Source organism: Acomys russatus, chromosome 19 (assembly GCF_903995435.1).
Source record: "Acomys russatus chromosome 19, mAcoRus1.1, whole genome shotgun sequence".
In the NCBI taxonomy this organism is placed as follows: Eukaryota; Metazoa; Chordata; class Mammalia; order Rodentia; family Muridae; genus Acomys; species Acomys russatus.
The window spans coordinates 59,687,460-59,699,959 of record NC_067155.1 but is presented as its reverse complement, the minus strand read 5'-3'; the positions used below and the strand labels follow the sequence as shown (position 1 = coordinate 59,699,959).

Genomic DNA, 12,500 nt, shown 5'->3' with positions numbered 1-12,500 from the left:
CCCTGCACTGTCCTGGCCTTCTCCCATCACCTCTCCCCTAACCACCAGGATCACTGGAAATACCACCGAAACCAGGAGCCAAAACAAACCTTTCCTCCCATCCCCTGTTCCTATTGGGCACAACTACCGCAGTGCCCAATCTATCCCAATCCTCGCCTCGACCTTTAGAAGGAGATTTCCATATTCCCATTTGTAGCTGTTTAACTGAAACGTGGACCAGAGTTTAAAATGCACCACGCACATCGGGAAAAACAAAACAACCAAGCTTCATGGTGTGTGCTTGCAATCAAAGCAATGGGGCAATGGAGACAGATGGAGATCTGGGGCTTCCTAGCCAGCCTAACCTAATTGGTGAGCCTCAGGTCCCTGTAAGAGACAGTGTTGTGGAAAACAAGGTAAGCAGTGCCCGAGGAATAACACCTGAGGGTGATCTCTGGTTTCCACATAGCCACGTGTTAGCTACATGCATGTGTATGTGCACACACATGCACACACTCACACGTGCACACATACATATGCACTTCCACACATGCGTGCACACACCCTCACACATTCATACACATACACTCACACGTGCATGTACACACTCACATGCACACACGCACCCCCACACACTGAAACTTACACATGCACATGCATACACACATGCATACAGACACACACATGCACATCGTACAATCTCACATCCACATGCACACACACGCTCATACATGCATTCCCCATACGCACTCTCACACTTGTGCATGCATACCCACACTCACACATATGCACACACGCACACACACCCCCCAGTGTGTAATGAACATAGTGAGATGAGACGATAATGGACTGGGTTCTATGTGTGTAAGGTAGAAAATTAAAGACCAGGAGGTAAAGATGTGTTGCCTCCTTCATTATCGACTGTAGGCTTAGTTTCGTTAAGGTAAGAAGACTGGAGTTTATTCACTTAGCTAGTTCCCCCCCATTATTTAGCATGTCTGTGTATGGGCATATATGCATGTGTGTCATGGCGGACATGTGGGCATTAGAAGACAAGGAGCTGGTTCTCTTCCCTTCTACCGTGTCGGACCTGGGGGTCTACTCCAGGCCATCAGGCTTCTAAGGAAGCATCTTCTTCTCTGGGCTCTCTCGCTGGCCTCGGCTGAAGTTCCAGACTTCACTGTTTTAATTACTGGTTATCATAGCTTGGTCACCATGCCACCGTTATGAGCCTCAGTGAAATGACACTCATGGCCATCCAGCACACAGTATCTGTCATCTAGCGGGGACTGAAAAGACGCCGGCTGAATGGCCGAGTTAAGGAATGAGTGCAAAGGTCTGAAACTCAGGACACAAAGATGGTTTGAAATTATTATTCTTTGAGAGGGGCTAAGGCTCATAGAATCACCAGGTCAGGGAATAACTCTTATCATTAAACGTGAACGTCTCGTCATGACCAATGACCCACGTGATGGTTAAATTAGCATATCAAGTTGACTGGGCTGAGTGATGCCTGGGAAACAGGTAAAGAGTACATCTGGGTGTGTATGTGAGGGTGTTCCTGAGATGATTGACATATAGAACAGCAAATGAGGAGGGAAGACCAGCCCTGGATGTGGATTCCTGAGATGATTGACATATAAGGAGGGAAGACCAGCCGTGGATGTGATGATGCAATATCCGCTGAGCTTTCAAAGGAACAAAGGTAGAAAAATAAAGAGGCCCACCTGGGGAAGGAATGAAGGTGCTGCCCTCCTCCCCCTCCCCTCCCCCTCCCCTCCCCCTCCCCTCCCCTTCTCTCTCTCTCTCTCTCCTTTCTCTTTCCTCTTCCTCTCTCCCTGATTCCCTCTCCACCCTGCCTCACCATACACAGAAACCACAGACTCAAGCGAGCACGGAGCAAAGCCTCTGGAGTCATGAGCCCAAAATAACTTTCCTCGTTTTGTTTTCATAAGTGCATGCCATGCTGGTGGAAATCTAACTCATGCAAGCTGAGGCTGGCTTGCCTCCTGTTTTTATAAATGCATTGTCATTAGAACTCCAGTACACTCACTCAGTGCCTGAATCCAAATAGTTGTGACAACAGCCATTTAGCCAAACCTAAAACACCGGCTATTTGGCCCAATATAGAACACATTTCTTAGCTCATGACTCAAGCTCTCAAAGAGGAACTTGGCAAAGACAAGGGGCCAGAGACGCAAACTTTTCACACACTCGGCTTGAACTTGCCATTGGCTCGAGAGGAGACGCAGCGTCTCACCTGTGTGCTCTGGCAGGACTCAGCTCCCTGCAGGCCTTGTCTCTTCCCCAGCTGTTGGTACCAAAGGCCTTGGTGGCCAGATGTTGGCCCAGTTTTTCTGAAGGTCCATCCTGGGCTGGCGCCAAGAGGCTGCTCTGGGGCTCTGTCCTGCAGGGGAAGAGATAAGGAGGTAAACACATTAGGGAGTCATCTCATTAACTATGCAGACCTATGATTTCCTGGTCTCCTTGCTAGACTGAGATCATCAGCTTGCCATTGGCCTTTTCCATGTGTGCGTGGAGTGGAGGGCGTTTCCAGTCCATGGGAGCCAAGAACCACGTCCCATCCACCTTTCTCTCGTTCAGCCTGAACGGCTTTGAAGGCTACATGCTCCAAAAGTTGAAGCCACTCGGAGGAAGAGAGACATCTGATCTATAATAACTTTATAAGAGAGAATGCGTCTACATTAAGCCGCTCAGGTATCAGAATTCATTGCTGCAGCACACCTCATCCTGTCTTGACTGAAGCATGGAAGACTCTTGGAAACCAGAATTCACTTCCTCTCACAGAGGAGCCTGAAGCACAGAGGAATAGTTTCACCCCCTTTGCCCCCTCCTTTTTAAAAACTCTTTTTCTTTGCATAATCTGTCCCCTTTTATCCACAGGTTTGTTTTTTTTTTTCCATTTCCAGTAGTCAGTCAAGCTCCAAATGTATTAAATGAAAATTTTTTTATGAGCAGATCAGAAGGATGAATACGTCCCTCTCTGAGGGGGTACAACGAAACCTCGCACTGTCCTCTTGTCTCCTGCTTGAGTCATGAACCAATCCTTTTATCCAGTGTATTCATGCTGCAGACGCTGCCCAACTGTTAGTCACTTAGTGGTTATTTTTAGCAGATTAGCCAACAGAGTACTAGAGCTCTGTGCCCAAGTCACCCCCTTTGTACTTAATAATGGCCCTGAGGTACAGGGGAATGTTGCTGGACATTTGAACATGCCAAAGCGAAGGCAAAGGCGTCTTCATTTTATGAGACACAAAAGCAAGTACAATATTTTAAGAGAGAGATCACATTTATGCCATTGCCTTATTTCATTAAATATCAACGTTAATCTCATACTATACCGAATTTATAAACAAAACCTTTTCATAGGCTCATGTGTAAAGGAAAAAACATAGTATATACAGTGCTTGATACTATCCTAGGATCCAGGGTTCCACTGGGGTCTTGGATATTATTCATATTGGATATGCAGGGGAGATTGCATGCTTGAATTTGGACAGTGCTTTCTCCACTTAGCATCTGTAGTACCTACAGCCAGCCACCGGACTCCTGAGTTACAAGTTCCTCAGCAGTAAAGCAGAGCACGCCATCAGACCCTGGACTGTTGACTTGGCATGAGGACAACGGTAGCTTGTGCCAGCCAAAAGATCTAGAAAAATGTCATTTTATATTGCTTTTACTCTCTTGTAATTCAACAAACCTGGTGTCTCTGGGAGGGGTGAAGTCACCTACTTGGAATAGCAGGTTCCCCTGATGGCTTAAAGTTCCTTCCTTCTGCCAAACTAGACCTGGGAGTCACTTACGTCCCTCGCCTACTTGAGTCCTAGGAAGAGACAAGAGGCTGTCTAGTCTCTCAGTCTTTGAGGGTCCTGTCACTCAAGGTCCTGGGTCCAAACCAAGAGGAGCTGGGAGCTTGAGGGTCATGGGTGTATCTGAGCTCATCCTGCTTTCTAATTCCTGGTCAAGCATCCATCAAAGGTATCGGCTCTTCTTCTGCAGCAGGTTCCTGCAGTTCCTGCATCAAGGCTGGTTTTATGAATGGATCTGATAAGTTCCCTTATCCTTGAAGTTTCCAGGGAGTGAGCGAGCGAGCGGAGCCCAGTCAATAGGGAAGCAAGGGCAGAACAACACAACCATCTCTGCCAGCCACTTATGGGTACATCTCCAGAAGCAGAGCTGGGAGTCACTGCCAGGCAAGGAGAGGGTGGAGATTCTAATCAAGGCTGCCTCCTGCCCAGTCCAGACCAACCTGCAATCATTAGCCTCAACCTCAGTGCTGGTTCTCACTGTAGGGATGCAGTGACCCAATCAGGAATGCCATGATGGCCATGGAGTTTATATTCAGACAGCAGAGGAGATTGTTATCACGTAAGTATGAAAAAAAAGTGACTTATTGAATGTGACCAGCTATGATGAGGATAGAGGATTAGGAAAGGGGGAGAGAGGGGCTGTTGTTCTACAGAGGCAGAGGAGGCTCCTTTGATGAGCAACAGGGAGACGGGAACCTGCAGGGCTAACAACGTTCAGAGTGAGCGGAACTAAACTGCATTCACAGATTGACTGACACTATTGTTGGCCATACTCTCTCCCCTGGGATATTGGATGGACCCAGCGACTTGCTTGTCCTGTGTCCAGTGGTAGAAGTGATCGTGGGTGACTTTCAAACTACGTCACTAGGCAGCATCTGCCTTGCTCTTCTTGACTGACCACTCCGAGCACCCTCATCTGCCATGTTGTAAGAATATTCAAGCTCTGCGGACAACGGTCAACACTGGTCCGGCCATGAGAGTGAGAGCATGTGGATGTGAGCCCTCTAGAACAGAAGAAACTTTGGGCTGAGGACACAGTCCTTGTGGCATCTGATGACAACCTCATGGGATATGCTGAGGCCAAACCACACAGCCGCATTCTGGACTCATAGAAACTGTGAAAGACAACCACTTCCTGGGTTTGTTTGTTTGTTTGTTACCACACAAGGATTGGGGGTGATGGTTTTTGTTTTCAGACAGTAATGCACCCCTTCTGCACAGGTATCTGCAGAAAAGGGGAGGTATGTGCCAGGCAGAAGGATTCAAGTTCAGAGGCCCTGGCTCATGCAGGAATGGCAAGAGGTAAGATCAGCGATAAGGCCATTGCAGTGGAATTTCTGTAACTGTGCACTGGGGGATGTTTTAGCCTAGCTCATTCGTTTTCTCCAATAGAACTAGTTCCAGCTTTCTGAGCTGGGGTAACCCACTGGGAAATCTGCAGTAAAACAAACAGAAACACGATACATTCTACAGGAAGGGCTGAAAGGAAGCACAAGGTTTCCCACCATGATAGAACATTCAAGATCTTATTTCCGACATCCTAACATTCCGTGGCTTAGTTTCCCCCTGCCTCCCGCTCCCTGACTCTTGTCTATGTATTCGCATACACATGTGTGTGCACATGTCTGCCTGTGGGAGCCAGAGGTCCACCTCAGGTGCCATTCTGGGACAGAGCTTCTCACTGGGACTCGGGGCTTGCTCAGGTCTAGGCTTGCTGCCCAGTGAGCTAAGGGCATCTTCCTATCTCCACCCTTTCAGACCTGGAATTTCAAATGGGTGCCACTGTACCCTGCTTCTTACATGGGTGCAGGGGCTTGCACTCAGGTCCTCACAATTGTGTCGCAAGCTCCTGAGTATCTGAGCCATGCCCCAGCTCTGCTCAGCTTTCTTAAAACTGGAAGAGAGGGTGAGCTTAGAGTACCATGCTTCCCAAGCTTGGCACAATATCAAAAGCACCCAATGAGGTTTCTGAATAAGATCCTAGGACTCACTATAGATGTAACATATGAGAGTCCCAGAGGGCTTGACCCAGGGATCCACATGCTAAAGAGCATGCCAGATAACAGTCATTTGTCAGACCAAGCACAAAATCTAAAGATGCCGTGGGGAATCTGGCCTCAGCCCCATCTCCTGCATCTCTCCATTTTTCATTGTTCTAGCTGTATGATCTGCTTACTGTTTCTCAAGTAGGTCAAATCCTTTTCCCGCCTCGGGGCCTTTGCACTTGCTGTTCTCTCCACCTGGCAAGCAGCTCCTGAAGTGGCTCTCATGGCCATCTCCCCATCCTTTCTCAAGGGTCACCTTGGCAGCGAGCTGTCCCTGACTTCTGCATCTCACTCTGTCCCCTCTTCACTCGTGGCAGGAGCCACAGGAGACTACTGTGTTCTTCTTCTTTTCCACTGATAATTGTGTAGGTCTTTTAACTGCTAACCCTCTGGGTGAGGACATGAGTTCTTGAGATAGGGACTGGTCCCTTTGCCATCACATAACCAGAATGCCTACTGGTGCATCTGTCTGCTGATGAGGGGATGGACAGATGAACAGAGGAATTCTGGCCACTGATCCTATAAGGGAAACTGTACATCAGGCTTACAGATCTCTTACAGATCAAGGTGATGAGTTGACGGAAGAAAGGGACTGTGAAGCACCACAGCCCTTCAGCGGAACCAGACCCCATCCACAGCCCCTACCTACGTACCTTCCGTGTTTCCAATCTCACATCTTTTCAGGGCCTTAAGGAAAAAATATTCTATGTACCATTTCTGCTGAAGCATGCCCACAACTGCCTTGTCTTCACTGCATAGTTACTCAATGTTGAGAATTAAAAAAAAATTATTATTATTCTTTTTTAGTACTTAAAAGAAGGCAAGATCTTGAGGGGACAGCTGAGACAGGGAGTCAAGGGCCCGCACACTCCACTTCACAGAGGGAGTGGGAGCCACTGGTGCTCAGTTCCTGGAGCCCCTCCCCTTTCCTACATCCCTGCTAATCAGAGGCCTGGCAATGATGTGCTGCTGCCTGTAGTCATGGCAACAAGCAGCCAATTCCTAGCCTCTGATAGCAGTCAGGGCTGAACTTTCTACAAAACTCTCTAAGATGCCTGGGTCCCTAGCTGCTCGCTTGCTTCTCCATCAAAGCATCCAAGGATGGAGCAGAGTTTCCGGCGCTCCCCGACAAAGCGCTCATTTGGCCCAGGGCTGGAGGCCAATCCTCATGACCTTAGCCCTAGGCAGAGTTAACGTGGTTTTAGAAACAAACAAGGCTTGACCATGAGAGCTTCAGAGTCTGGCTACCTCTGTGGAAAGTGGGAAAAACAGATCTCAAGACACAAGGGGGGTTGCCCATGTCAGAGCCATGCCTACAGCGGTGTGGCCTTTTGTCCCCTTGACCGGTGCTCTTTCTGCATCCCTCAGTCATAACAACAGTTTGCATCTATTAAGTATCTACTGAATGCCAGGCACCAGGACGAACACTTCTTTTTCACCCTTCATCTCATTGTAGGTTTAAAGAATTCCACCAGCAGGTGTAGCCAGTTCCACTGTGAGTGTGGAGAAACTGAGACCTGGAGGTAGAAATACCCAGCCAGAATACCAGCAGCATAGACTATTAAAAAAAAAAAAAAAAAAAAACTGAGGAAGAGAAGGAGGGAGGGAGGGAGGGAGGGAGGGAGGGAGGGAGGGAGGGAGGGAGGGAGGGAGAGAATGGAGTACTTTGAGACATACTTCAAAACTACAAGGAGGTTCTGAGCAGGAGCCTACGGCATGCTGGATAATTCCTCTAGTGTCTGTAGACATCATGGGGTTTTGGTATGCATCTCACTTCTCCGAAGGAGAATTGGCCCTGGGCCGTAGGTTCTGAGACACCCCGACTCTGACTTCTACCACCCCACCCATAGCTGTGCTTGTGTGTACAGTGTTTCTAACCTGGAGTCTTGTTGGATTCTGAAAACTCTGTACAGTAGGCAACACAGTGAATTTCCCTTGCTCCCACTGCTGAGGAGAGAGACCTAGTGAGGAAAAGAGACTTGCTTCCCAGGCAGTGCTCAGGGACTACCCCTTCTTCTGCCTCAAGGCTGTGAACAACCCACCCTTGTCCCTGTAGCTGCCACAGGCCTGGGATCTTCTGTCTTCCATTCTCAACAGAAGCTCAGACCTTCAGGCTTTTGAGCCTTCTGGAAATCCCAGAATTCATCAAGGAACTGACCTGGTCCGGCAATAAGATGGATGTGGCTAATTTGTGCCTGGGCTCCTGGGACTCTGGCTTGGAGTCCTGGAACTCTGAGTCTTTTTCAAGGTTAATCTAGTTAATTAAGCCTGCTTGGAAGTAATCTACAGGAGCCTCGACCCTTGTAGCTTTCTTATAGTGGCTGGGGAAAAAAAAAAGCAACAAAGCTTGAGAGAGGATTGGGGATTCTATGGCACTGCTGTGGAAGTGTCATTTGGATGCAGGGAGAGCCGTGCCCATTTTAGTAAAAACTGAATGAAAAGCAAGTTTCACAAGATGGGGTTTTCCTCTGTCATTCATTTATTGCCCGACAGATGTTCACTGAATGTCAACTTCACAGTGGATTTTACAAGTGCACGGAGGTCCATAGTCTCTGTCCTCAATGAGTTTTTAATCATGCAAGGAGAAGGGGAGTCCCCAGACTAGGCACTATAATGCAGAAGACTAAATTCTCTGGAAGAGAGTAGTCTAAGGGTCTGTGGAGCCACTGGCCAGCACCTAACTAGCCTGGAAAATGTGGGTAGGAGACCAAGATGGGTTCCCTGAGGAATGAACAGAAACCGGTCTGAGAAGCAGTGTGCCCAAGGGTATAAGAGCAGGGAGTCTACTCATCACCACACAGGATAGACAGATGTGGCAGGGAGGGTGGATGGTAAGAGCTGAGACTGAGGAAGAAGACAGACTCTTTCAGAGCCACGCGCACAGCTGTTTTCTTGAGTCTTCACGTGCACGTGTGCCACTCGGAGATCATGTCAGTGGTGAGCACTGATTCTGTGGGTCTGGGGAGGGCTTGGGTGACATATCCTAACCCATCCCGGGTGATGCTGTTCTCTGGGACACACTTGGAACAGCCAGATTGCAGACTCTACAAAGGATTCAGGCTTGATCCCGGACTGACTTACGTAAACAGGGCCAGTGGTTCTCAGCCTGCAGGTCGCGACCCCTTTGGAGGTGAAATGACTCTCCCACAGGGGTCACTCAAGACAGCAGAAATATAAGATAGTTACATTGTGATTCATAACAGCAGCAAAATTACAGTTATGAAGTAGCAACAAAGATAATTTTATGGGTTGGCGGGGTCATCACAAAGGGTTGAGGTGTCAGGGAAGTTGAGAACCACTATCTTAAAGAGCTCCAGGGGCACCTTGCCTTACACAATCAACGGCCGCCTGTCCTCAGAGGAACCTATAGTCTGTGCCTGCAATCCTGACAGATGGAAAGGTTCCAGGCTGGAGTGAGAGATGACTTCTTGCCCATAGCCACAGACAGTGTCTGGTTGGGAGCTTGAAGTCAGGTCAGTGGGACTCCTGACCTCGTGTGGTATTGTCTAACCATGTTCATGACACATTCAAGTGGGTAACCGCTCCTTCTAGGCAGGACCAGCGATCAGCTCCAATCCCCTGCTCGGCAGATTGGCAGTTGATAGGCCAACCCGTGGAAAGACATGCATGACTGGGTGGACTGGGTGCTGATTGGGGTGGAGGGCAGCATATAGGTGTGTTTTGTGATGGGAGTTCAAAACCCAGGCCAGGTGAGAGCCTGATCTGCTTGGCTAGGCTGTTTTCCACCTTTAAATTCTTTTGGTTTTATTAACCTAAACTTAAGACCCAGGTGGTTACTGATATACAAGGGTTACACACACACAGACACAGACACACACAGACACCACACACACACACACACAGACACCACACTCACACACACAGACACCACACACACACACAGACACCACACCCACACACACACAGACACACACACACACAGAGACACCCACACAGACACACCCACACAGACACACCCACACACACAGATACCACACACACACACACAGACAGACACACAGACACAGACACACATACACAGACACCACACATACACATACATACACACAGATATAGACACACACACACAGACACCACACACACACACACACACACACACACACACACACACACACACACATTTTTAGCTCTGAACCATCCACCCATTGTCTCTGGAAAGCAGAGTGTAAGAAAGACTAGCTGTCTCGGTGGCCATCGCCTTCCTAGTGCTGTGACCCTTCAATACAGCTCCTCATGTTGTGGTGACCCCCCAACAACAACATTATTTTTGTTGTTGCTTCATAACTGTAATTTTTCTGCTGTTATGAATTCTAATGTAAATATCTGTGTTTTCTGACAGTCTTAGGAGACCCCTGTGAAAGGGTCATTTGAGCCCCAGAGGGGTCCCTACCCACAGGTTAGGAGCCACTGTTTTAAAGAATCATCGTGGCTGCTGCTAAGAGGAAGTGAACACAGCCTCACAGGAAACCCCGGATCCAGAATGATAGGGCGAGACCCAGAGCAAGAGCAGGAGAGGGCCTAGTTATTGAGTGCCTACTGTATGCTGTCTACACTGTCGGCACTGGGAAGTTAGTACTGCAGAGAGCAGAAGTGAGGAGAGTGCACAGAACAGGTGAAGTGACAAACGGGAAGGCCATCAGATGGTGAGGAGAGATGCAGAGAGAAGAAACAGAACACAACGCAGGAAGGAGAATGCTCCCAAGGAGGGAGGTCAAGTGCTCCTGGGAGAACAGTGCAATTTGACATTACAGCAAAGGCCTGAAGGTGGTAAGAGAGTGCTCCTGGAACATTCCTTGGAGTATGTAACAGGAAGAGGGCACAGCCAGTGCAAAAGTCCTGAGGTAGGAACATAGCAGAGACTGAGGACCAGCAGCGGGATGGAGCTGGCTGAGCAGGGGGCAAACAGGAGAGGGTGATGTCAGCTGGTGAGGGGCCAGCACATAGGGGACTGCAGAGCCATTGCAAGAAGCCGGATTCTCATTTCAGTGGCTCTGAGAAGAGGAATCATGATCTGACTCAGATTTTAAAAAATCTCCCTTGGCACTTGTTCAGTGAAGACGACAAGGGGGCTGGGAGGGTGGAGGGAGGATGGTGGGCGAAGCTGTGGTGCTGTCATCTCGCTTAGCAGGGCTGGTCTCTCAGGCAGTCGGGGTGGACTCAACAGGGTTGGAACATGGATTGGACATGGGCCATGAAAGAGATGGGGCGGGGCAAAGATCTCCCCAAAGTATGTGACCTGAGCTGCCTCTCACTGATCTGGGAGGGTAGAGATGGGTGTTTGTGAAGGGTCCCCTGGAGTTACTATAGTATATTAATTACACATCATGCCATATATCCATATGACATTTTAAATACATGTATAAAATGAATTTTGATTATATTCACCCCACCACCATCTCTCATCCTCCTGACACTCTGCCTGATCCCTTTCTTCATCGCAACCCATTTCATATATTTTTATTTACTTATTTACACCACTCAAGAAAAAGATTTCTCCCTTCCCTGGCTACCGCTAAGTGTTTATGCATCCTCAGGGAGAGGCAGGGGCCCATGAGCCACTGCCCCAAATACTGATTTGAGATGCTAGTTTGATAGCCACGCAGGGCTGGTGAATGGGCAGTAGGGTATAGGATCTCGGACGTCAGGGAACTCATACGAACTGAGACTGTATCGGAGAGATGCTGGCATTCAGTACAGTAAAAGCTAGGGTCTGCAGCATCTGGGGTTAAGATGGAGCACCTGGCTAGACTGTGGGACTGGTCAGGGAGGCAGTTCTCAGGTTATTGTGCCAGAGGAGTTTGGCTTAGTAAGAGTGTTCTATCCTGATAGACTGGCTCTTAACGCATGCTCACAACATGCAGAAAGGTCCAGTTCTGCCATTTAGAGGTAGGCATTCGTTCATTCATTCACTCATTAGCTCCGCATCCCCCCCCCCCACTTTCCCCATAAGCATCATTTTTGCTTCCAGTAGACCCAGACATGAGTCCTTCCTTTAAAGTTTGAGGTCCAGCAGGAGAGATGGGACCGTGCATATAATAAATCATCTCAGATAGGTGAAAAATACCCAGGAAAGCAAGTAAGCGGGGAGGAGAGATGTCTGTTTGCAGGAAGCAAAGTGCAGGAGACTGAGTCTGGTCTGGGAGGATGTGAGAATTGGTTAGACAGAAGCAGTCAGGTAATCTGCCTGATCACTCAGCAGCTGGGTGACCTCGTCCCAGTCCCTTCCTTCCTGCTAAAAGTGTAGTCACCTGGCAGAGCCACCGAGGAGAAGAGAAAATGACAAGATGCGCCCGGAGCTTAGACAGCGCCTGGCTCTTGGTGGCACTTTTAAGCTTGCCTCTGAGGACGCACTCATTGCTGATTCTGATGGCTTTTCCCCAGAGAGCCTAAGGTGTGGGACTCTGCAGAGGAAGGAGAGGGAGGAAGGTTGGGGTGCCATTGGGGTATGTTGGGAAGCTTCCACGCCAGGCGTTCGCTTTGGCACTCACCAAGCGGTATGTCTGCTTCAGCACTTGTCAAAAGCGTGTCCCCATTCCCCACTGTGTCCTGGCTTCTTTCTTAATAATTCAAGGATAGAGTTGCCCTTCTCTCTCTATCCAGGGATAGATACCCACTGGTATCTATC

The 12,500-nt window shown here is 48.8% G+C and overlaps 1 protein-coding gene across 1 annotated transcript in view; it reads right to left on the bottom strand.

Annotated features, from left to right (window-relative positions):
* The window catches only part of Srrm4 (serine/arginine repetitive matrix 4), a 152,871-nt gene that overhangs the window by 41,218 nt on the left and 99,153 nt on the right, over nt 1-12,500 (bottom strand). The window contains exon 2 of the mRNA XM_051161638.1: nt 2,240-2,386. Coding sequence (XP_051017595.1) covers nt 2,240-2,386 — 147 coding nt within the window. The remainder of the gene's footprint in view (nt 1-2,239; nt 2,387-12,500) is intronic.